Source organism: Eurypyga helias, unplaced genomic scaffold (assembly GCF_000690775.1).
Source record: "Eurypyga helias isolate BGI_N326 unplaced genomic scaffold, ASM69077v1 scaffold18526, whole genome shotgun sequence".
NCBI lineage: Eukaryota > Metazoa > Chordata > Aves > Eurypygiformes > Eurypygidae > Eurypyga > Eurypyga helias.
Genome location: NW_010258815.1, coordinates 4,654 through 31,192, shown reverse-complemented (window position 1 = coordinate 31,192; position 26,539 = coordinate 4,654). Strand labels below are relative to the sequence as shown.

At 40.3% G+C, this 26,539-nt stretch overlaps 1 protein-coding gene across 1 annotated transcript in view; it reads right to left on the bottom strand.

Annotated features, from left to right (window-relative positions):
* Nucleotides 1-4,472: 4,472 nt before the first annotated feature.
* The window catches only part of EXOC5 (exocyst complex component 5), a 22,336-nt gene continuing 269 nt past the window's right edge, over nt 4,473-26,539 (bottom strand). Inside the window, exons 2-18 of the mRNA XM_010154503.1 lie at nt 23,080-23,227; nt 22,515-22,709; nt 18,272-18,336; nt 17,805-17,833; nt 17,548-17,657; nt 17,045-17,089; nt 16,805-16,945; nt 15,871-15,953; nt 15,196-15,405; nt 14,893-14,928; nt 13,842-13,989; nt 11,558-11,666; nt 10,750-10,870; nt 9,692-9,778; nt 6,531-6,639; nt 5,324-5,539; nt 4,473-4,884 (exon numbers count right to left, since the gene is read on the bottom strand). Coding sequence (XP_010152805.1) covers nt 4,696-4,884; nt 5,324-5,539; nt 6,531-6,639; nt 9,692-9,778; nt 10,750-10,870; nt 11,558-11,666; nt 13,842-13,989; nt 14,893-14,928; nt 15,196-15,405; nt 15,871-15,953; nt 16,805-16,945; nt 17,045-17,089; nt 17,548-17,657; nt 17,805-17,833; nt 18,272-18,336; nt 22,515-22,709; nt 23,080-23,184 — 1,998 coding nt within the window. The 5' untranslated portion in view covers nt 23,185-23,227 and the 3' untranslated portion in view covers nt 4,473-4,695. The remainder of the gene's footprint in view (nt 4,885-5,323; nt 5,540-6,530; nt 6,640-9,691; nt 9,779-10,749; nt 10,871-11,557; nt 11,667-13,841; nt 13,990-14,892; nt 14,929-15,195; nt 15,406-15,870; nt 15,954-16,804; nt 16,946-17,044; nt 17,090-17,547; nt 17,658-17,804; nt 17,834-18,271; nt 18,337-22,514; nt 22,710-23,079; nt 23,228-26,539) is intronic.

Below are 26,539 nucleotides of genomic sequence, written 5' to 3'. Positions count from 1 at the left end.
TGGGATTGCCCCAACCACGGCTGGTCCCTTACATGAAGTTTCAATATAATTAATGCACTGCACAGCCAGGTCAGGGGAGAGCACGTGGAAATAGATGAGAAAATATGGGGAAGGTAGAGGAATAAAAGATGGAGCTAAACTCCTCCTTCAAGGCTACATGTGGATGAGGAACCACGAATGTTTCCTCAAAGCCACGCTGCAAAGTTAAAGGGTTCCCTCCCTGGTAGTGTGGTAACAGAGGTGAAAGGATAATGCAGTCACGAGATCTGGAAAGGAAAACAGGGCATAGCAACATAAAGCTAATAGATTAAAAGTAGAAACCAAGGCTTCCACATACACTAAGGGCTGTATTGACACAGAGTAAGCAGTGCCCCTTACAAGAGAAAAGACGACGGGCAAACACAGCTGCTTCCCCGCTCTAAGATAAGCAGAAGACATGGTAGAGAAATCTCCTACCACCAAAAGACACTAGAATGGAGGAAAAAAAAGACAAGCAAAGCAGTTAACATGACTGGGCAGGCGATCTGGCTCCTTCTCCTCTTTAAAACAGGTGTAGGAACACTGGGAAATAAAACTAACGTGCCAGTCTTGAGGTCCAGACAGAAAATACTCCCACGTAGACAGCAAAACAGGAATCTATCTCCACTTACAACTAGCAGAGAAGTGGTGGTGCTGGAAACAATGCCTAGAAGCCAAAATCCATCAGAACATGAGGAAAGGTGCTCCTACCTTTCAGTTGTCCTCTAGAAGAGTAGCTTCGGGTGCTGAGAGCTGGCTTATCCTCCCTACTGATCCTGGGACAAGAAGAGCGAAGGAGAAGAACTGCTACCTGTATCTTAAATTAGATAAGCAGTTTAGATACCTGCTCCCTTCACTAGGAAAAAACCCATCACTTCAGCCTGGTTTCCCTATCCATGACTGGTTCAACTCAACTGCTAATCCAAATTAAGGTAGTTATTGCCATAAATCTTAATCCAAAGAGCACTCCTCTGTTTTGGAATTTGCCATGACATCTAAAACTGAGCACATTAAGTTTTCTGTCATGCACATATTAGATTAAGAAACCTGGAAATTCAGGCATCTGAAGACCAGGCCAATGTGTACCCAACCCATGAAGGAACCCAACAGGCCTCACCCTCTTCAGAGCACTTCCTAAAATGCTGCATTTTGTCATGTATTTGCAACTTTTCCTACAGAAACAGAGCAATCAATTCAGACAACACTCAATCCCGACACCCCAGCACCAGCTACATGGCAGAGGCTCGCTCCTTCGGCAACTGAAACCATGAGTTATCTGTGACAGTTAAACACTGAAGCAACCAGTGATTTAAAATGATTTTGTGACAGATAAGAGGGGGAAAAAAAATCCTAAACCAAAACCCTACCAGGCTCTCCATTGATTCTGAGATCGTGACCTGCCTCCTGCCAATACCACGCAATTCTCAAATCAAGCAGTCACTTACCATTATCCCGATCACAGTTGTCTCCAAACAAAAATAAGCTCAGCTCTGGCATTTTCCTTCCCTCTAATCACACTGAATATTAGTGACGCATTTCTACTCCTCACGGTGGAGATAAGCGGTGCTGACGTTCACAGCATCGCTGCCTATCCTTCACAGCAGATGTAAACTCGTGTGTGGATTTTTTCTGAACCCTGGGGTTTCAAGCTGAAAGAACAACTCCACAGCAAACTATTTCAGCCAGTCCCTCTCTACTAGAAGCTCACTGTGTTTCAGGGTGGGACATGGCTGCAAAGAGATTTTAATTCCAGTCCTGCTTATTCCCTAGGTTGATGCGTATGGTCAGGTTCCTACTAACCACATTTTAACCCTCCTCCTTCCACGTGCTATGCTGCTTCATTAAAAACTGCCTGTTCTCCACAGCCTTTTACTTCACGTCTTCTTCACTTCTTACCCTCTGTTCCTAAACGTTATTTTCCCAAGCGCTTCCATCTCCCAGTTTTTCTGGTTTTGCGTTGAGAAGCATTCTTACGGAACACCAACTCCTTCCTGCCCTCCCTGCGCACGCGAGCAGAGCACAATACCAAATCACGTTAATAAATTACAGGACTTGTAAAAACACAGCTTATTTTCCAGCCTACGAGTTTACTGCAAAGCCCTTTTCACCAACTGTAGACAACATAATTACACACACATACACACACCTCCTCTCAGGCATTCATTTGGCTGCCAGCCTGTTAAATGCCTACGTTCTAGGAGCAAACATTAGCAAGGCAATACTTTAACTCATTACATGAGCATTAAAAGGCATATTTGTATTTTGGATAGTACTTTATTGTATTCAGAAGCCACTGGAAATATTTTCCCAAATTACATGCTATAAGAGCTCTAAACTTAAAAAAAATATGTCAAAATTATAGTTCCCGGCCCCATCCCAATCCAAGTTGTATTGTGAGTTTCCTGACAACGTGGTGTTCTCTGGAAACAGGAACTCTTGGTGTGCATTGGGAGGTTTTTTTAAAGGAAGGGGAATGGGAAAGCTCACGCGAGAGAAATTTGGTCAGTAAAATTACTTTTATTCTTTTTTTTTTTTTAAATAGAAGGGCTTATACAAATGAGTATAAAGATATTTGAAGAACGTGGAAATGAAGTGAAAAAAGCGTCTGGCGGGAATTCTTTTTATTTAGGAAGAGTTTACATATCTAAGTTTAAGTATTCACCTACTTTTTGCTGCCTCCTGTTAACAGGCATCATGAAAATATTGCACTGAGCATATGCATGGAAAACACAGCTAATAGAGCAAGAAATATGGTAAACACATTTCACACCACCTTAAAATGATTCAGTCATACAACAAATTCTGAAGCACTTCTGCGACCTGCAATCTTAAGATGATGTTCACTGTTCTGAAGTGTTTACAAATTGACACTTTACTGTAGAAAGGTTTTGTATTGGTTAAGAAAACCACAGCCTTAAAATTGTTGGCTTTCAGTTACAGAGGTAACAGAGAGGTATCATCTGAACTCACATCAGAGCTTTTGAAAAAAAATGGCAGCAGTACCAGCACGTGCCTCCTCCAGTGTCCAAAACGCTTCGTGGCTTTGCCATGGTCAAGGACTCGAGCTAAGCAGCTCAAAGCAGCCAGTCTCCCTTCGTACGTTGAGACAGTCTGGCATGTGTTCTCTTGTTTACTGATAGAATGCTCTGCTAAATATAGAATGAAGCAGAAGAATTTCATCTAACCAAGAGAAGTTCCACACAAGTCTGTCAGTACCAACTACACTTGGGAATTCATTTACAAGAAAGAGGAGACTAATTTCATTTGACCAACCCATAAAGTGAATTTATAGAAATGCTGCTCTGAAGGTGGGAGAGGGAGAAGTTCCCATAACATACGCTGAGCCCACGGCAGAAACGTGTTACAGAAGTTTTGTTCAGGGATGGCGTAGTCAGACTGAAGACAAACCACAGCAGTTCCAAACAGTTTTCCACAAGAGCTCCCTCTGAACAAACGTCTATTTACAACAATTTTCAACTGCTTGTGGTAAAACTACCCCAGATGTTTCAAACGTGACTGTTGCTTCAATTCACTGTGTGCGCACTACAGGTCCATCTCAGAAACACCTTGAATAAAGGCTGGAGCAAAACAGACACAAAAGTAGCCTGTCTCCAATGTTAAAATTATGATCAGTGGAAGAGCAGCTTTTGCGCATTTCATTTTATATTGCTCAGGCACTGAGGATCAATTACCTTCAGCACGGGAATTTTCAACTCTAGGTTGTTGCTAGAGTCACTGGCCATTCCTCCCACATACAAAGAACTGAGCTACATCTTATCCTTTTCACTTCCAATTGTAATTTGAATTTATGTACATTGAAAACAGGAGCCAGGATAAAGTTCTCTGCTATAAACCCAACCATGGGTACCCCTTCAGTTTGTAATAAGAAGGCCTTAGGCAAGGCAGCTGCATTTACTTTAGAAGCATATACAAAATTCAGCGCCCCGGTATCAAACAACAATAGTATCAGATCACACAATGCCAGTATGTGCCAGTGGGCCCTTGACTATTAGGGACAAAAAAACCAAAGCCAAAAAACCAAAAAAAGCCAACCCAGAACTTTTCACCACTTCTGTTTAGAATGCTACGCAATGAATAAATTACATCTTTCTGGGAGTGTTGCTTTTACTCCTACATCTCAAAGATTTAATTCCAAGCTAATTAATTAGAGCAAGAAATTACATTGAGCAGGATAAGGTTTTAAATGAAAGAAATGACTTAGAAACACCAATCAAAGATAATTTGATTATGATTAGCTGTGCTGAAGTCTAAGTCATTAAAATTGATGAAGAATGTTGTTACACTGGTCTACTCTATGTAATCCATTACCTACGCTATGCTCTGTGGTTCATGTCTAACAAATGGTATCTGATAATTCAGTATTGAAGACTAAAATACTTTCAATGCACCACTTGCTGTCCAGAACAGATGTGTTTCCAATTCTTCCAAAAAAAAAAAAATCAGTAGCAAGTAGGAGAAATTCTTCACTGGGAGCACTTCAGCCTACATGAAATAATCAGATTTTTACGTGTTTACCTTCTACACAGTCACATTTAATTACGGCTGCTGCTTTATTCTCAACAGTCCTTATCCCACAAAGGTTTGGTAAGGAGTCACTCCCTGTGCTTTCTAACATCTGAGGCCTGCCCGAAGGGAACAACATTTCTTTCCACGCTCTCAGCTGAAGTGACGAGCAAGACGAGCAGACCTATAATCAACACGCAGCTGAACGAAGGAGTGAAGGATGTTCTTGTCCAGATTAGCAAGTTGTTCTCCTGAGCAAACTTGCTTTAAATTATCCGGGGCTACAACCAGAAGATTGCAAAGTGCATGCAAGGTATCAAAGAGCTGTAACACCAGCGCAATCTGTGGTTAAGAGAAAAGAGATAAACCCCAGATATTGGGAGTTAGACTTGCTTTGAGCCATATAACAGTGTCCATCTAGATCTTCAAAATACTTCCCCCCGACAGAGGATTCACATTCACCATTCTCTCCCTGTGTGCATTATACACACACAGAGCAGTGGGGTGATATGGACGCATGTGAAGTCACACACAGAACACAAAACCTCAATATATACACACAGCCCGTGAGCAAGAAATGCAATCAGGAAACTGCTCTTTAGGGCATGATAAAGAGCTGCTGGTATAATAACGGAATATAACACATCAGTATACAAAATGATGACGTTCAAACAAAAGCAACCTATTTTTATGAAGAAAAAAATGTCATTAAATTAAAAAAAAAAAGAGTCCTGCTACTAATTTTGATACATTTGTACATCACCAACCTATACACGCTTACCTTGAAGTCTTTGGCACACTTCCTATACTCAGCCACGTCACAAATCGCTAACATGCCTCCCATGCAGCTGTAGGAATATTGCTGTAGGTGTTCATAGATAAGTCGATGAAAACGAACTCCCAGCTCCATCAAAACTGTGTCCACATTCTTACCATCCATGGAATTTCTAATCTTTTCCACCTGCTTTCTAACATAGCCACAGACTTTAACACAAGCCTACACCAAAAAGAAGAAAGAATTGGGTAACTTTCCAGAAGTCTGTTCTTCCCAAGCTTTGACATCGTAAGCTGAACATTAATCACTAAACTTCCCACAACACATCATTGAAAGGGGTCATTTCCCAACAGTTTTTTTATTTGGGCATAAAGATGCAAAAATGCGAGTAGAAAGATGCAAGACAATATTTGATTAAGTTATAGTTTGTATCAGTTCAGAATAGAACAGTTTCATTTGGGCTTTTGATTCAAACAATGATAAACCAAGGGATGGGGGTGGAGGGGGAAGTGATTAAAAAACCTTTTGTTGGCTGCAATTCCAAACCCAAATTAAGAGCCGTGCAGGCATCTTCACCCTTCCCACGTATTGCCAGACTCTACATCCTACTGCTCCACTTCTCCCATCCCCACCTGGCTGCAGGCATTCAGGCAACGCTCTCACTTCTTCCCAGTGACTGTAGTTGGTTCTCCATTCCTCACTGCACTGTTCCCTAAAAAGATCCCAGTGCAACGAGCACTACAGCTTCTCAGCAGCCCACAGGCTGGGATTCAGACAGATTCGGTGACCGAGACAACAGTTCTGCAGCAAAGAATGTTCATGCCACACGCGTGATGCTGTGTCGTGCTCCTGCCATTCTAAGGGGAGAAGCACCCAGCAACAGGAGAGTACCTGATAACTGATTTCTGAAACTGATAGCTTAAAGCTAATTACCAGCTAAAACCCTTGTTCCAAATTGGGCCTCTTGGGAGGGGAAGAATGTGAGAGTTAACCAGCACCCACTGATTTTTGGCTGACACTAGACACAAAACTGCTGATGTTCCTTGTCAGCTTGAAGAAAGAGTCCACACCAGAGTTCAGAGATGCTTAGTGAGAAATGGGGTCTCTAAGGAAGTCAATCAAATGTACATGTCTAATGCACTGCTAACAAACATCTTGTACCCGGCAACACTCATGAGCTTTGGAAGTTACACTGATGAGCAGGTTTACTTACATTAGTATATTGAATCAAAACATTGTTTTCATCTTCTGGTTTAAAATCTGTCTTCTTTTGCTCTGCAGCCAAGATGTGCTTCATCTGTCCGATCATACAATTCAGTGTCCTTTAAAGTTAGAAATACAGATTGGCTTTTGAAGGGAACATTTTCTTTTCCTTGATTTTTCTATTGACAGATACTAAAATGATTCTATACAAAAGCCAGCAGCATAAAACGATGAGGAAAACCCCCCACTACCTAACATTTGAGAAACCTACAGAAGATACGCTAAAAGCACACATTTGTTCTAAGAAGCAAGCGGTGCCAGGAGATGTCAAAGGAAATATTTCATTCAACAGACATGCCCACACACATACACGCTCTTCTGAAGCTGCAATGCCATTCTATAGAGAAGATACACTTGATTTTACATAAGCAATAAGAAAAAAGAGAATCAGCCACAAAAACCCCAACAACCCTACAAACTCTCCCCTCCACATACAGCACACAGCATGCTGGCCAGCTGTTCCAGAGGGAACACATTAATTGTAAGGTAATCCATTCAAATCCAGCTTTTCAGAGAAACTGGATATAATTCTTCAATGCAGGGAGAATGTGGAATGTTTCCTTCAGCTTTCTAAGAGTTTAGCGGAATTAGATCACGCTGCGTATTACTCAGAAGGAAGCATCAGAAAACACTTTGAAAATGAAGGGGGTGGCAGGGGGAGAAAAACCTCTTCCTTTGCCAGAGCTTGGTATTTCTCTTGTTGTCAGAAATCTGAGTTTTACAGTGTCATTTATTTCTCCCTCACAGGATTTATCTTTTCTGAAGATTATTGAAGGTCAAGGCCCTGGTTTACTCTAAGTCCAAACCAAAGGTCAAACAGCAAAGCAGCCTAGAGGCTGCTCTCCCAGTGCCTACCTTTGCCAGGAACCTCCCCATCTCTCTTCTCCCCCCCACCCCCCTGCCTTTTCTTTACTTTCCTCATCCCTCCAACCTCCCCAAAGAAAACAAGGATTCAAGCTGGGACGAGGGGGAGAAAAATATATGTATCCAAAGAGGGTAAAAACCTTCTTATCTATGCATAAACCTCAGACTTGCACTTCAGGTGTGCTTCACTCAACAATCCACACACCAACAGAAGTGTAAAGAAATTTTATCTTGCATTCTCCCCAATTTCCAAATACTCCCAGAAGGCTGTTTATACAGAACACAAACAGAAAATCAGTTCAACCAATTTTGTTTGGCTACTAAATTATTTTTACAGGGGTAGACAATTGCTGTGAATGCCATTCAAGAAGCTGCTATTGGACTTTTACAGGCTGGGTAATGTTGAAGCCATCAACATTTAAACATTTGCTTTTATTTTCTTAAACTAGATCATCCCTTTAAGCAAGACAACGCTCAACAGCATCAGTGACACCACAAAGCAGCATGTAAACAGGCACACAAACACACTTCACAAGTAACATTCATCTCAAAACTAATCTCTTTCCTACGTGCCAAAGCACAAATGTTTTTGAAGTCTCCATCCACAAAACATTTGTTTAAATGTAGCATTTTCCAACAGGGACTTGTTCTCCTAAGCCTATCACTTCTCAGAGATTCATTATTTTACACAAACAGTTACTATTGCTATGCTGATGACTGATATAGAATCACAGAATGGTTTGGGTTGGAAGAGACCTTAAAGGTCATCTAGTTCCAACCCCCCTGCCACGGGCAGGGACACCTTCCACTAGACCAGGTTGCTCCAAGCCTCATCCAGCCTGGCCTTGGACACTTCCAGGGATGGGGCATCCACAGCTTCTCTGGGCAACCTGTCCCAGTGCCTCCCCACCCTCTCCAGGAAGAATTTATCCCTTATATTTAACCTAAATCCACCCTCTTCTGGTTTAACCCCGTTACCCCTTGTCCTGTCACTACAGGCCCTTGTAAAAAGTCCCCCCCAGCTTCCTTGTAGCCCCTTCAGGCACTGGAAGGTGCAATAAGGTCTCCCCGGAGCCTTCCCTTCTCCAGGCTGAACACCCCCAACTCTCCCAGCCTGTCCCCAGGGCAGAGGGTCTCCAGCCCTCTGACCATCTCCGTGGCCTCCTCCGGACTTGTTCCACCCAGTCTATATCCTTCTGATGTTGTGGGTGTATGATATATATGTGGCTAGATCTAAGCTTATGGCCTCCATGGTTCATGTATTTAAAATTTTGTGTTTAAGCCTCTAAGGTCACTTCCAGCAGGAACAGCTAAAATCTCAACTGCCACTGACACATCCTCTATCTCCACCTTTCCTTTTGCACCTGCAGAAAACACATGTAGCAAAGCTCTTCCTCTCTGCAGAAGATACCCAGAAGGACACACCTACACAGTGCTGTTCTCATCCTTCTCCACTTTGGCGGGATCCTTACAAAAACCTCAATAATGATTTCCAGAGTAGCCCTTGTTACCCACAGAATGGCTTACTTCCATTATTGCAGAGAGAAAACAGGCACAGAACATGTAGGCAACATGTTCTAGGTTGACTAATGCCACCCTGAAACATGGGAACACTACATGCTTCCCAGACCAAGGAAGTGCATCACACAACAGCTCCATTGCCACACATTAAGCTTGTTATTTTCTTCTGCAAAACAGCTACGATTTTAATTTACAATTTTTATAGCTATCCTCTCATTTTTATTTGGTGAAATGGAAATAAAGCTTAAATGAGTCACAACCTCAAAGCAAGTCAATGTCAGAATCCGAATTATTCCAGGTCTGCAGACTTCTACGACTAGGTCTAATCCGTAGCACTGCAAAGACTCAAGCAAATCATCTAACCTATTTTTGTCAAACTTTGCTCCTAACAGAAAGCCTGCAAGCCTTTCATTTCAATCATCATTTCCCCTCCTTTAAAGCAGAAAAAGTAGTTTGAGACAGCAAAGTTAAAACTGAATTATTGCACATAATCAAAATCCTTTAACATCCTTACGTCCTTATTTATGGGTCAGAAATCTGACCTGGAAAACATGACCCTCTAAACAAACAAAATTAACTTTCCTATACACAATAATGCATACTTATGAATTAAAAAAAAAAAAATTGTGTTCAGAAATAACTCATCCTTAAAAGGAAAGCTAAGATACGTCACAAAGGAGTCTTACCAGAACTAGTCATTAACAGAAAGTTTAAGTCTCTACTTGCCTATCAATGCCCATATCCAGCTTCACTTCCATTTGTTCTATGATATCCTTTTTCTTCTGAAGGCATTCAGATAATTTAGGTGACGAACTGCAACAGCATAAAGGGGTGGGGGTGTGACAGTGTTAAAATTTCAAAACATTTATCTGCTGGGTCTGCTACTTACAACAGGATTTTGTGAATATTTCCCATCCCATCAGAAAGGGCTATTATAGATGGAGTCAGTTGGCTTCAGAACGACAAATCCAACAGCCTGAACAGCCACCCGATGCTGAGCAGAACGTGCTGATGGGCAGTGCCATCAGGTGCTGCCAGCCCCTGCCAGGTGAGCGAGCAAACCCAGCTCTTCACGTGCACAAATTCACAGCACATCGGTGCGCTCTCTCTCAGGCGTATCCAGCCCAGGCTCCCCAAAACACGCAGTTGTCCTGTAGCCGACGTGTGGCTCCCAGGGCACGGCCAGCTGCTTTTTCTGCAGAGCCTGTGAGGCACCCCAGGAATCTCATCAGCCCTGATATTTCCAGCTCAGTGCCAGATGCAGCCACAACCACCCCGTAGTCCTGACCTGTAATGCAGCAGCAAGGTCTCTAAGGAGCAACTTGCCTCTCCTTCCTATCAATCCTCTTATAGAATCATAGAATGGTTTGGGTTGGAAAGGATCTTAAAGATCATCTAGTTCCACCCCCCTGCAACGGGCAGGGACACCTTCCACTAGACCAGGTTGCTCAAAGCCACATCCAGCCTGGCCTTGAAGACATCCAGGGAGGGGGCATCCACAACATCTCTGGGCAACCTGTTCCAGTGCCTCACCACCCTCTCTGTGAAGAATTTCTTCCTGATATCCTCCTCTTGGAGCTCCCTCTCTCCCATTAGCTCTCCAAGGTACCAATTCATTTAACTTCCCTTCTTCTCCCTCTCGTTAAAACACTACCTTCCCACAACATCAAACTGAACCACTCCAACCATAAACTCTTCTTAACAGAGATGAAGACTGAAAAAAAATTGCTTTCTTCACCAAAAATGACCGCTCACAAAAGTAAATGAGAATCAGAATAAGGTACCTGATCAATGGCATCAGATGATCATTGAATTGCTTGTCGAATAAATGGAAAATAGTATTGGCCTGGTGGACAACATCCAAGAAATAAAGATTTGCATTCTTTGAATCAGAAGAGGGAATGCCTGAAGCAAAGGAGGTTTCATTAGGATTGTAATGATTATAATTAGCATGATGATTTTTTAAATATGCAGAATTTTTCCACGAATGCTTTAATCACAGGCTTAGAGTTTCAAAAATTTACCATGGTGCCATATATAGAATACTTCTCACAGCTATATCACGGAATAAGCATAGAAATATCTTGCATTTAAAATTTCTAAAGGCAAAATGGAGCAGCCAATTTAAATGTTTCCTCAGAACACGAGTTTTATGCTTTCCTGTAGGACTGTCAAGATTTTAACTTCTCTAACACAAGCAGTTTTGTTACTTACTGGCCCTCAGTAAAATGCACAGGTATACAAACAAGCATGGAAATCTTATGAAATTTAAGACACTAAGCTGTAATGTAAAAATATTCTCCTGCTATGGCTCAGAGAACAAATAAAAGAGGCAGGGAGTGCTGATGTCCCAGTTTCTGTGACACAAACGTTTTTGAAGACAGTAGCATGTTTCCATTTGTGTATCAACTGCCCAAATGGAAGTGACACTTCAGAAAACATTAAATGCTGACTCCCAAATACAAAACACTGATTTAATTTAACCAATGCATTCTGAACAAGGCCAATCAATAAGGCACAGCAAGGACCTACAAAGATCACCTGCACAAAAAGGCCAAGGAGATGAAATGCTCAGAAAAATACTATACCCACCAGCAAGGCCTGTTTCTAACGCATAATCGATGTGTTCAGTACATAAGAAGTCTACAAGCATAGAAAAAATTCTGAAGGCATTCTTGGGTAAGTCAGATGGATCAGAGAGCTTTAAAGAGAAAGAAAAATAATTTATCCTAAAGGTCAGTTCTACATACATTTGAAAGTTTATCCGATATCGCGTAGGGGATAAGCTTAAAATGTAACAAGTATTCCAGAATAATTGGAATTTTATTCTAAATTAAAAGTATCCATGCAGAGAACTATTCAGGAACAGCCTTTAGTATCAACAAACCCTTCAGCATCAACAAGTAAACCGAAGCCAACATACCACAGGATGCTACAGAAAGCACAAGTATAAACAGTTACTAATAATAAAAATAGTGATGATAAAGGAAGATATTAATTAATAGTCCTTAAAAGACAATTGTCCAGATGTAATCTCAGGAATTACCTAAACTGTATACTGCTGGATGCTGGGCAAATGTACACAAAAAAGCAGACTCTGTCCATGCCCTGCCTTTTTTCTTTCTGACTAAGCTTCTGCCACCGGCCAGAGTCACAGCCAGGACACGGGGTTAGATAGACTTCACTTTCGCCCACTGCAGCTGTCCTTTTATCACTGCAGAAAAATAATACAGCCTGAACTCCAGCTACATTTATCACAGTTCAGCTGGTGTCAACGGAGCATGACAATTTTTATTAAGTGAAGTCATGCCCACATGTACACAGAGCATCTGTACCTTCATGAGCCATAAGCAACACGGGATTTTGGACAGCAACCTGTCAGTAAATCCCTTTTCTAAAGAACAAGATGACAGGGCTTTTGCACATAAGAAATCTGGCTTTGGTTTTTAAGGAATTATGTGAAGACTTTATGAAGCTAGGAGTAAGAAAGATTACTGTTGCAATTCAAGTTAATTTATGTAGCAACACACCCAAATATTACAGCTGTATTCCCCCCCCAAAAAAAAAACACCCAAAAAAACCCCTTAACAACAAAACACCATTAGAGATTTCCACACTCCGAAATGTTGCAGTATACGGTTATGTTCAGAATGATCAACTAATTTTTCCTAAAGCAGTCACAGTTGGGACTCACAGCGTGTCTGCATGCACCTGTCACATGATTTATGATTACAATTAGGTAGCCAGGGACGTATTTAACTTCTCTTTTGCACAGCGAGTTGTCCTGACCACAAACGAAACCTCAGCACCATGTACGATACACCTGTAATACTAAGACTCTCCTCATACGCCAAGATCCATTGAGCACTGGGTTTTACCCCAACACATACAATTGTTTTCAGACCAAACATGAAAAATTCTCATCCCAACAGGAAAAGAGAAACAAAACAGTAGTTGTGCACGACTGGAAAAAAGAAGTTTATATGATGAATTTTACAACCATTTCTATCAACTGCCATATTGAGAAAAACGATGATCGACCTGCTAGCCTTGCAGTCACTGACCATCACCACCAAGAAGGTGGCCACCCCAGCACGCAGAGCTAACAGTGCTGCATCTCTCTTTTGTTCTATCTTTGGCCCCTCTAGGGATATAAAACACTAAAACTTCTAAATATCTAAATACCTAAAACGTTAAGTTTTCCTGCACTAACCTTATTTAGAATCTTAGAGGCATTAAAATTTGTTACAAATCAGTGTAGTTAGCAAATAAAAAATTCCCTAGCATTTAAGTCTGCAATTAAATTTCAAGGGTTTTCATTTGCATTGAAGTATCAAACACAGTAATTGACGGGCAGTAAAACCAGTGATTTAATCAGAAGGAAAACACTTTTTTGTTAGACTAATGCAATTGAAAAACAGTAGAGGGTTACTGAGGTAAAACATATTGAACATTATTCCTCTCAGCATTTTATTGGTGATATTCTCTAATACTAGAGGAAATGGCACTTGACACAGGAAAACAACTGTTGAACTATTCTCTACATTCTTGAAGCAGAAAAAAGAATTACACTAAAGGTTTTTCAAGTCTTTGGTCTAATTTAGTAAGAAAAGCAAGGTAGACAGTAGGTTTGACACTCCCCACTACTTCCAAAACCAGACAGTATTAAATGTGGATCTAGTTGTATTTTCTGGTCTTTAAAAAGCAAACCCTGAGCCTGCACCATGACCCTGATTCAGTGAAAAATACAAAAGAGAATTAATTTAATAATGTCCTTCCTTTCTTCCTATCAGACTGCAACTGAAAATTGAGGCTCCAGATTTAATTTCAGGCACAAAATTATATCATTAATGGAGATCACAGGAAGCAAACTTACCCTGTGACATCTTTCAAAAGCTTGTTTGGTTTCTTGCAAAAGGTTAACCACCACTTCTTGCGACAGGAAAGTTTCTCCATGTGTGTCAATGCTTGGCCCCAGCGGTAAGTTTGTACGTTGCCTTATTCTCTCTTTGAGGTCTTGAATACTAGAACAAAGACACATCAAAAGAAGATTTCACAGAATGGAAGATTTGATGCTCAAATTTAGCCATGATTTAGGATATTTTAGATGTTAACTTAAAAAACAGAACCCAAGACACAATTTAGGATATGCAAGCATTAAGACAGTCTTGCAAGCTTAAAAAAATTGTCAGTAAATGCAAAACTTCCACCTCTGATCCCATGATCAAGTGTGTTCTACCATGGCACGTACACACCATGGGACCAGCTATTCCCCATTGTGGGGTAACAGTAATTTCAATGGCCTCTTTTGGCACTTATGCTCTGTAGACAAAGTGTTGCCTCCACACACACTGTCACACTGTACTTCTGAGACACTAATGACAACTTTCTATGTCATCCACGCCCACAAATCCTCTCATTCTCATCCACTATCTCAGCAGTCCTGATTTAGTCAAGCATGCTCCGACACATTTCCATGCATAAAACAACCCATAAAGTCAGTCACTACAATCAATTTAATTTTCCCCAAGAAAATTAAATTTTCATCTTTGTTTTGTACTTTTTAAAATTCATTTAATTACTTTGCTGCTGCTGTTCTCTCCAAATCACTTTTCATTCCTGACATACTGAACCAATGAGCTCTTAGAAAGGTGCAGTAGTCTTATCACCTCTGCTTCACACATGTTTTAATCCTTCCTTTCCCACTTCTCACTACTCCTCTATTAGAGTTTCTCTACCCTGAGGATAATGAAGTCTTGTTTTACCTTTCTCTAAGTCCATTGCATCTTCTGGGCTCATTAAGAGCTTTCTCACTGACATTGCTATGATCTTTTCCCCTTCCTAGGTCTTGGGAGGGGACCACAAGACCTGGGCAGGTGAAAAAAAACGTATGCTTTTAGATACACACATATACATGCTTTAGGTACCTTAATTTTGCTTCAGTCCTTTTGTGGATCTGGATCCTAAGTTGAAACATAGGTTTAACTGGTATTTTTCATTTCCCATGAGCATATATACATCATGCATCACCTTTCACATGTACCAAGAGCGATACACTTTTTAGCAGAAGTTAACGTAAAGTGATAGCAAATTATAAAAAGTTGTAGGTCATTTTAGAAGCCTGCTCTTTTGCAGTTCATCACTGTACGTCTGACATGGCAGATACCACATTTCTCCCCTTATCGCCTCCCTTCCATTTCAAAGTACAAAACTTCACAGAAGAAACTTACCCTCCAGTGCCAATGGACCTCTTCTGGTGGTTTTTGGAATCATAATAGCGTTGCAGAATCATGGCACTCCTACTTTTCAAATAACCGATTTCCACCTCAATGTAATTCTCCAGGTAGGAAGTGAAAATGGATTTGATAAGCTTAGACAAGAAAGTCTGCTTATCAGTACCCAAGTTAAACTCCATCAATTTGCTCGACAGATTAGTAGTTCTTTAGGCAAAAGAAACAAAGAATGGGAGAGGAGAAAAAGGTCGAATTTGTATGAATTACAGCATTACATGTTTGTAAAGTACATAGCACAACAGAATCCTGGTTGCCATTAAGACTTCTAGCAGCTTTACAGTTAAGTAAAGAATTCCGCATCGTTCAGGTTTAATTACATAGAGTACACTTGAAATGAAATAAATCGCCAGTGAGATGCAGAGGATTGGCTTTTGCACAGTTTTGAGATTACTCTCAAAGATCACTATACTAAATACTTCCCATTAAAAATAATAATGGCAATTCTAAGTTTTCTTTAGGAAAACTATCATTGTAAAGGGTACCGGCCACAATAATTTGTCAACTTCTAGAAGAAGTTCACCTTTTTTGCTTCTCTTCCTACGTCTTGATAATAAATCAATCTATTACAAGGGAATATATACAACAGTAATTTCATTATCAACATATAAATACCTTGTATATAGATCATAGAGATTCTTAAGATACTGTTCAGCATCTGATTTCCTGTGTTCCTCTAGCTGGTCCTTTACAAAGCTCTGCAAAATTTGGGTACATGTGTTAGAGGAATAACTATCAGCCACAGGTCATACTCAATACTTGCTAGACTACTGCAAAGTTTGTCTTAAAGGTAATTTGTATATTCTTTGTTTTAAAATCGCTAATGCACAGATCCTGCATTACCTAAAGATAGAGTTAAATGCATCTTTTAGAAGAAAATTATTTAATAATACAAAGCAGTAGTGTGTGAAGCAAAGACAAAAAGACAGATTGCTTTGAAAACATGCTTGACCAACAAACACAAAATCCCCTCTTCTTAACAATCAAAAGCACCCAAGGCTTAAGGGCATTTCTACAGCTGACAGTAAGCAAAGGAGATGCTTAGACATTTGCTTATCATAATACATACACAAAGCAGATAGAAGCTTAGAGCCTTATTGTCATTGAGTATTTGGATAAAAATACTATTTACCATAAAATACTAAGTCAAAACTGACACCCAAATTTGGGGCTGAAAGACAAGCTCAATCTCTACACTATACAGGGAACAACAACTACAGGGAAATTGCTTTTTGCACCGAATGGTCATGCTCTTGACTTGACACACTTAAGTGAGTGCATTTGCAGGATGGAAAAAATATTTTCAACAATTCCAGACTTCACATAAATATTGCATTAGCTGCCAGACAGTATTCACAACAGAAGTTATTTTCACTTATTCAATCCTAACCTCACCCATGAAGCCCAATTCCAAGAATGAACAGATTAGTTATTAAATATGAAACTTCTTTTCCTGGCATGTTCTTGGTAGGGGGCGTACAGAAGAAATCAAATACGCTTATGACCTCTTACAATTACCCAATAAATATACCGATTCCCTTAAAATTACCTGAAGTTTAACTTCAAAGATATTTTGAATGAGTTTGGCTAGCACAGTCTCTGGATTGCTAAAGACTTCTCCAACTTGCTTATTCACTCGCTGGCAGAGGATGGCTGCATCTTCAAAGACATCATTCCTCAGGAATGCACCCTGGGGTTTAAGAAGCACATTTTGTAATAGATTTACAATCACCTGTGCGGCTAAATAAATCAACACCCAAAGAGACAGGTGTAAATCAAAACGCGTTACCTCTTGACACTGTTTTATGTACACATCAACGCAATGGGAATAGCCCTATGGAAAGAGAAAAACAACTCAGTGTTAAAGCAGGTTCTCCATGCTTTCAGTATAGAATGAAATCAATGAAATACAACATCTGCAAAAAAATTATTGACAAAAAATTTTCATCAGAAGTATAGACTCTTTCAAACTATTTTTGTCCCAAACCTAACATAACTTCACTCATCACCGTCTACATGGATATACATCACAGGTTTCAACACTTTCTCAAGCATGTAAATCAGTTCCCACACATACAAGAAAAGGTTATCTTAAAATGTTCTCTACCAACACTGCCTCCCTTCATCTGCTTCCTTTATTCCCCTGCACTTGACCCCACGGAATCAAACAGAACATGTATTTTTAGTTACTTGTATTATCTGATATGGTGGTCTTGCTTGTGCAAATATGTTCACTTATTGTACTGTGGTGGTTTTATTTAGGTACTTAAATTTAAACCCTCCATTTTTTACCTTAAAATGAAGCAAAACTGCTGCTACTTCTCTCATTCTGGAGATTTCACCTCTCCGCTGTGCGCTGGTGAACTCTTGAATTAGCTGGCACTCTAAATCGTGGTACTTACCTGAAGAGGAAAAGGGATAACAACCAAAATCCATCAGGCTATGTAATACGAGCACTGACAAAAACTAATACTGACAGTACTGCATACTTTAATCATCTTCAACAATTTAAATACAGGAATACGGATGGAACTGGATAGATAACTTACTTGCTATCTTTGATTTTACTTCAGAAAACCTGTTAACAACAAAAAAATACCATGATTAAATTCAAATCCACATCGCGAGAGAAATCACAGGCACCCTAGATCACGAGTAACAGGCACTCTACTTAAAAATGAAAACATGTAACACAAAGACGACAGAAAAGTTACATGCTCCATATCCATAAAAACCTACAAGCATCTAATTCAAATCTAGCAGTAAGTCAGCACAGCAAAATTATCCCATTAAAAGTCAGTTAAGCAGTTTAGGATGTGTATGTAAAGATGATCCTACAATACGAGTGCATGAACACGAATTTGAGAACAGAGGAGAGAGCAATAAGCACACAATCCATCTTAAAAACTACATGAATCACTAAGTAAAGCACCAAAAAAACAGACAAGGGAAGCATCAGAAAATTATAGCTATGTGAAGATTACTTTTTTCTAAAGATGTTCAGATAGCATTTTACCTGTCAAAAGGCAGTTCCTGTGCAATCAAATGCAGTTTCTGAATAATATCAGCTGCCTCTTTAATCTGTTAAGAGTAAAACAGGACAGAATTATTAAAGGCTTGATTGTAGGCTATTCCTTTCCTCCCTCTCCACTGTCCAATTTGCATACATATAGTTCCTATTTCTAAAGCTGGTTGAGTTATATACACGTGGAAGAGATCACACCCTTTACGTTCCTCTATGTATTTTTATGATGCTTAAGGTATATACTTTTTTAAACATAAAATTATACAGGTCAAAACATGATAAAACCCTCTTGTTGTATGGTCACACTGGGCATGTTTGTGTAGGTGTCTAAGCTACCTGGGCTGCACTGTGCCAACAGAGCTATACAGGTTGGCAGAGCAAAGATTCCTCGGAACCAATTAGATCAGAACGCGGCCAGAGCAACCTCATGAGAATTTGCATCCTCCCATTATTCTGGGAGTAAAATATACACCTGTAACATAGAGCTGGCTGAACTGCACATTATACTTTACAAAGGAGTAGGATAAAAGTCTTACTGACACACACCTTACCAGAAAAGATCTCTGTTGAACTGGGAAGTGAGATGGCTAGCACCCCTTTCAGACATGGCAGAAAAAGCATTGGGGAATTCTTTGCAACTGGTGAAATTAGCTGTATAGTTGTGTCCAAAAAAGCCACGGCAATGCTCGGCATGGAGAGGGGAGGAATGGGAAAAAGGGGATCGAGGCAGAGCATTGCTGGAGTAGCTCACATTCCCCCAAGGAAGGAGAAATGGAGGCTGTATTAGAAATTATGAACTCTGAGGTCCAAAGCAAAGATCAAGATGAGCAATAGCTAATCGTGTTCCTACACAATATGGTTAGTCACACACATACAAAAAGCTAACAAATGAAGTTCACGCAGCATGCACATTTCTGCTCTGTCCTGGATGGCAAAACCTGTTATCATTTATTCTTCCATGATCAATCAGCAGGGAGAGTGCACTTAAGCAGCTCCACGTGAGTGTTTCGCTAGGCTGAGGAACTACAGAAAGCACCAATCGCCACTTTCGAAAGCGCAGGGGACACAGCTGCTTACAGCCGAGTTCGGTGCTTTTATGTGTACGGTGTTGACTGGCCCAAGCGGGCACAGCTCCGGGACCGTTTTACAGGCGTTACGCTGTCTTGGTGACCGGAAGGCACCTCAAAGAGGGCAGTGAAAGCCCTAGCTACTACGTTCAAGCAAAATCTTTGTAAGTTGTCGCAACAGAGAACATGGAGAACATGCAGTTTATCTTGTTTTTCCTGTTACGCGTGTTCCAGGGAACTGGAGCGACAAAGGTAATAAAACCCTATTCTCCCACTACTTAGAGCAGGCTGGGATGAAAACTTTTCAAGGCTAGAAGACAACACACAGGTAGGAATACAGAGCACAGGCATCACACTAGGTTGGCTGTTCAGCAAAAAAACGGAGGCTCTCAAAGTGTATCTATTCTGCTTATGAAGAGCAGCTTATGTTTTGAACTGTCGGCTTGCAATAGCCTCTTACGTCAAAAGCAGCTCCACTCCTCAAATAAATCCAATGAAACAGAAGTTATTTCTATCAGTTCACAGCAACCATAACACCTAAATAACAATTCTGATCAATACTAACGTCATTAAAATAGTCTATATATCTGCAGTTATTCACCAATGTTACCAAAAAAAAAAAAAACACCCCAAAACCACAACATTTTCTTTGTCTCCTCTTCACACAATAGCTGTTAACTAAGATTTTATTGAATCCAGAGCTTTTTCTTATGCGCAACAGAAGCCATGACAAATCAGTTCTCCATGGCTTCTACTTAAATCTGGCCATAGTTTGGTTTTGATTGCATCGGGCTTCTGTAAACTATTAAATAAACATAAATATCGATTCTGTAAAATACGACTTAAAGGCCATAACGTGTATTGGGGGGGGGGGGGGGGAAATCAGAAAAATCATGGACAAATAACAGCAAGATAGAATTTTAAGACAAAGTATTTTTATGAACAAGTTAAAAGGCATAATGGAATAATGTCGAGTACAGAATACAAATGGAGAAAAGTACGTAAGAATAACAGTAAACATCGAACAGAAGACAGTGCTGTCCCATGATAAACAAGTGAGCTGCTGTGTGATTTTGATAGTTGCGATTTGCTCACTGCAAGACTCTCCAGGACAGGAGAGGGACTGTTCAGGCAGCAGTGCAAGGGAAATGATAAGAAGTCAGAGGATGAAGACACACAGAACACAGCATAGGACAACATGCAAGAAAAATACGTCAGAGGTGCTACATTAGAAATCCCTCAGTATGGCTAGGAGAAAGTAATGTGGGAAGCAGTAACTTGAGTGTAGGGGAAAAAAAGGAATCTAACAGATTTTAAGAACTGACACTACAGAGAAAAATATTAATTCCCTAGGAAACTACTGCATTCTAATTCTTTACCTGCCTCTCCTCTCACAGTATCCCCTGCTCTCAATGCGTCTAAGAAAAACCCACGCTTGGGAAGGATGGCATAGTACAAAAACTTGTGACCACCTCCAAAACACTATATAAAACCCACATCAGTTTGAAGATCAGAAGACACTGACAAAGCATTAAGGTGTTACATTTAAGAATATTTGTTACTCTCTCATACTTTAGAGCTATTTTATTTCAAAGATGCTTTAAGGTGTGAGAGCACATGTCTAGGCAGGTTCTTTCATATACACTACTACTACTGACTGTTTAAACTCGGAGACAAAACCCCACCTCACTGAAATTAATCTCTGTAAGATAACTTGTATCCAGAAAACCTTGTTTGTGTTCCCACATCCTTCCTTTGCAGACTGCCCTAAGGCTTCTAGCCTTTACTACATTTGTCTTCCTCCAGATTTGCTGAATATCTTATTATTCTTCAGAGTATATAAAGGTTAAATTTGCTTATCAATTTCCAGGTGCACCCAATTTATCTACCAGTTTTTTCAGATCCTCCAACAGAAGGTATGACAAAACTTAAGTTAAAAGTGAAAGTTGAATTCTGTATCAGAGTCTTCAGCAGACAACACACAGGTCTCTTTTGCTTCATTATTTACTGCGTTGCCACTAAATATTTTTAAAGTTTATAGTTTTTTTCTACTTAGGGAAAAAAAAAAAAAAAACCCATGCGCACAGGGAACAGGCTGTCCATGGAAAACTTCTGTTACATTGAAACCTTTTTGTTTCCCTTGGAAGTCAGAGAAGTTTTTGTGTGTTCCCTCTTGGATTAGAACAAACTATCAACTGGCAATTACCATATATCCACAGACCATGAGTCAAGTTACTATGCAACTGACTTTGTGTGAATACAACTATATGAAGACACTTGTTTTTTGTTTCCCTGAGAGATAGGTTCAGCTCAGCAGAGAGGGGATGACTATTGACCCATTCTCGGGTTCTTTATGAGCTGCATTTCAAACATGTATTTTTTGCTGAATGGGCAAACCAAGTTTTTGCTGTTCCTACATACTGTAATTTCTTTCTGACTACAATCATAGCACTGCACAGGATTTAAGGAGAGTGGGAAGATTCTTCAGGACACAACTCAAAACACAACTTTACTTATCTTTCACACTGCATAGGGAAATCTAGTATGTGCCCTTTTGCTGATAGCTGGACACCTCTCCTTTACATTATTTCTATTAGCCACACCTTTCAGATTATATTTGTTTCAAGAAAATACTCTTGAAGCGTAAGAAAAACAACATGCTGTAACGTTTCTTTGAAGTTTTCCTGCCTGGTTCGTCTAAATTCAGAGGGTGGAGACATAACCACAGGACTATACAAAGCCCAAAGGCATGCTGTGACAGAAAGGTATCCAAGGCCAGTGGACTGACCCAACAGAGTAAAGTTTCACAAAGAAGCTGTATTCAGAAACGTTCTGCATTACAGGGTGGATCTGAGGCAAGGGGTTCAAAGGAAAGAGACAGATATTGTATGCACTTTAAAGTTGCCCTCCCAGCATTTCTCAAATCTCTGATAATTTCAGAAAATGAAAAATGCCAACATTGCCACATTAAGCATCCCTGAATACAAATGCTTTATCAGCAATCTGCAGCCTAGTGTTGTTAATTTACATTTCAGAACAATGAAACTTTAACAAGTCAGTCACTCACTGGTTTGAAGTCTGACCATAGTAAGTCATGGTAGCAGCTTGTAATTAGGGCAGTACTGCTTATTGCTTTGAACTGCTTTCATCCCGCTGACAGCTCTTACCTTTTCAGAGTTTGTAAAAACATCAGACTTCAGCTCTCCATCCAGAAACTCATTAAAGTATTTCATCAGCTTCTGAGCCTCCACAGCCCGTTGCCGTGGCGTGTTTACCCCCTCCAGTTGGTCGCCAAGGTGACAGACCTTAGTTGCTACATAGCTGATGTGCTCATCTAGTTCTTGGAAATGTTGGAAGGCGACCTGGGAGAACAGAGACACAGACACAGACCTCAGGATTTCCATTTACTGTACTTCAGTAAGCAGCACAGTGAATGCAGGATCAGCTTTCCTGATCAGCTCTATCTCAGAACCATTAATTAAGTACACACAACTGTTTAAAGTTGAGGGTCTTCCTTTAAACTGTTATGAAGACTTGCTACTTTCAGAACAGCTAACGCTCATTAATGGAACATGCAGATAAGCCCCCTTTGACAGGGGAAATTGTTTTCCATCAAACCCTCTTTATTCTTATCTCAAACAGTAGCACGCTGTACCAAGAAACGTTAACAGAACATGTGATGCTTTTAACACTCCAGACAGCTTAGCGCTGACTATACTCTTCAGATTTTACCTGGTTGCTTTTCTGCAGCTCTTGTACTTTCTTGGCAAACTCCTTTGCTTCCTTCTGGCATTGTTGTTCTAGTTTTTCCACCTTTCTCTGAATCCTTTCATCCATTACCTGTAATTCTTGGATGTGATTTACAAATTCTTCCAATAATCTGATTTAAAAGAAAATACAGGAAAGCAGACTTTAGTATGAAAAACATTGTCTTCTGCAGATATTAAAAAACCTCAAAGAAAAGAGTTTGCCTACAAGGCTGATCCAATCACACTGAACTTAACAAAAGCTATTTTGTTTTAAACTACATCGCCCTAGTCGTGTGGAACTCTGTGCCTACGCAAAAGCTACACGATCACGTAAATGGTAGGCCAGGGAAGAGGGAAAAACCTAAATACCAATCACGCAAGAAGATGGTTCTGCCACAGGTACAAAAATCCCTGTATTCTGATCTTCCCTAAATAAGTCTCACAGGACAAAGAGAGCTTAAGGTCACCACTTAGGTCTTCGATGTAAGGGCTATAACAGGAATACATGTCACTGTAAACTCGTAAATCAGCATCCTATTAATAGGCAATGAATACCATCATATAGGCTCAATGTTTGGTTATAACCATGTCGCTTCCTGACTTCACCTTTTTCCTTCCTATAATATATATAATTTTAAGGTGTTTTTTCTGCCTTTTCCCATCACTTTGGAGTCACAATTTACTCTTCCCAAACACAGTACATCTGAACACACTGTTAAATTTGGTCTATTCTTTTTCATTCCATTCTCACCATCTCTCTTTTTGATTCTTGTTTTTGCCCATTCTGTCCTATTCCAGTCACCTTTTCAGCTAACACTTTTCTAAACATCCCAGTCACTGATACTCAGAAAATGGATTATTCCCAGATACTCCATGGCCATAAACCCCATGCTAATAACTGAAAGTATATGAAAAATTTGAGAACTCTTGTCCAGGTTTAATGTCAAAGCACAAGTGGAGAGGAGACCAGAATCCCTTCCGGGAAGCTATTTCTAGACTACTCAGGCATCTGCATTTTCACATTGCTCTGTTCAGATGATACACTGTGAATGGGAAGCCCTTCCAACCTGCCGTGCTGCTGAAAGGCACAGTGAGCATGCTGTTCCATTCCTGGCTCCCATGCACAAGCAACCAGGAGGAAAAAGTTGAACGTATTATTATACCCTCACACATCTCCTTCCCAATACCAACAACAGTACCTCTCTAGGCCAACATGTAAAGCTTTCTCCCAGCAACATCTAAATTATATTAATGTGATTCTCTTTAGCTGCATGGGGGGTCACCGAACCTTCAGTTTTAACTTCTGCTGATAAAATGACTGGCTTTTACCCTGCTGCCTGTGAACTGCCTTTTTGCTCCCTGTTATTGGTTTAGAAACCTCTTTCAAGTAGTATCTTTACACCAGTAAGCGACTGAAAGGCAATGTAATAAATAAAACTGGATTGGGACAGATGTTTATGACTTCTTTTTCCTCCACTTCCTGCTTGCCAGAAGCCCAAGAGAAAGCACGTCACAGTAGATTCCACAGAAAACCACAAGGAGCAGACTTCAGTTTGCAGAAGTATTTTTAAAACAAAATTTAAATTATAGTAACTGACATAAAACATTCAAAAAAAAGCCTAGCGAAGAGCAGATAGCTTCTGTTCAGTTTAACAGGCTGTTTCAGTTCAGTTTGGGGTTTGTTTAAAAAACAGGTGTAGTGCCAACACAACCTTGATTCAGAAAAAGTATTCCATACTGTGAGAGAGAAAAGAGTGGTCAAGTAGAAGAGGTAGCTGCTAGGCAGGTTTCTCAGAATAAAGAATCTGACATTCTTTCTACCAAACAAAAGCATCATCTACTGAAAACAGATAAGAAAAAACATACACCAAAAGGTCTGTTTCTTTTTGATATTAATTTTGGCTCCTTGCCCAATACTAGAAGATCTCACTAGAAAAATATTTACTGTTGCAGGATTCTCCCACTTGTCCTGAAAAACGTGAAAGCGCTTCACAGAAGTTAACAGAAGCAAACCAGCAGAAATATAGAAGAAGAGTTTAATTGAGTTGGTATTGGTACAATACATTAACCACCCTAACGCACACACTAGGGACAACTATGGGGAAGAGCTACAGGAAGCAACGTTTTGTGTTTCCAGGCTTCTTCCTGCTTAACTCACATGTAAAGCCCTGCATAGGATACAGACCCCAGACTGAATGCCAAGGGTTCAAGCCTCATGCTAGAACTCCAACCATTTCCTTCCTCTTCTCATAGCCTCCAAAAAGTCAGGCTGCTCCAGAAGAAATGTCTTTTGACCATGCTACTGAAGCTTTTTGCATCTGTTTTTGAATGAAAACAGCTTGTCTATGAAGTCAGTAATTCCCTAAAGACTTCTACCTCAGGTTAATACAAATGTGGAATAAGATCCTGTAGGTGAGAAGTCAGTAAGGAATAGCTATTGCACTTTTAAACTCATATCACATAATCTAAATTAACATTTAGCTAGCTTAACTTTCTGTTGAGCTCAACAGCACTCCACTAACTATAACAGGAAGAAGGTCAAGCTCATCTCCCAAGTTATGATCATATCAAAAATGAAAACACTGAACTACAACTCCATAGAAAATACCAGTACTGGCACAAAGGATGAGAAATAGCCTAATTGAAACACTTTTTTCAAAACAAAAGAAGATGCAGAGGTCTGGAGTACAGAAGCTTAGACGTTGAACACTGCTGTGCAAAACTGTGCGTCTGAGTTACCAATGCACTGTCCAATGCAGCAGCCGGAGAACCAGCTCCCAGAAATGAGCCCGCTCACCAGAAACAAGAGGTCCTGCACTACCTCCTCCTTCCCCTCTTCCCCTACCTCGTTCCTTTCCACACCCACATTCCTTCTCACCATCCCCTCACAGACACACAACCTCCTCCCTTTCCACCTGTTCTCAGGCTCCTCCAGTCCCCCAAACCTGCTAATCCAAACAGAAAAATTTGATTTTTTTTTTCTTGCCAGGTTAGTTTTCTGACATTTTAATAATCTAGATTAGTTTATCATGAGATCAGACACACCTAGAGCTGGCTCAAGGTGAGCCATCACAACGCGCAGCTAAGAGCACGGAAGAGGGACCCAAGTCCACCTCCATTAGGCAGCAGCAGCAAGCTGTTCATTTGATTCAGACTATACAAATTCACACAAGTTCAGTTTAAAACAATCAGAGTGAACATTGTCATGTTCCTGCCTTTCTTCCCATCCTACCTGATTGTGCCTTTAAGCTGCACCAGGACTGTAAACTACCAGGTCTCACAACAAGCCAGCTCAAGGAGCTAAATTAGCAAGAAACTCATTAAATTGACTGAACTATCCTAGCAGTGAAGCCTCATACTATGCTTTAACCTGGCAACTCTGGTGCTTTGGAACATTCATGTCTGACAAGCACAAAAAACACCAATTTTCCTTTGTTCAAAAG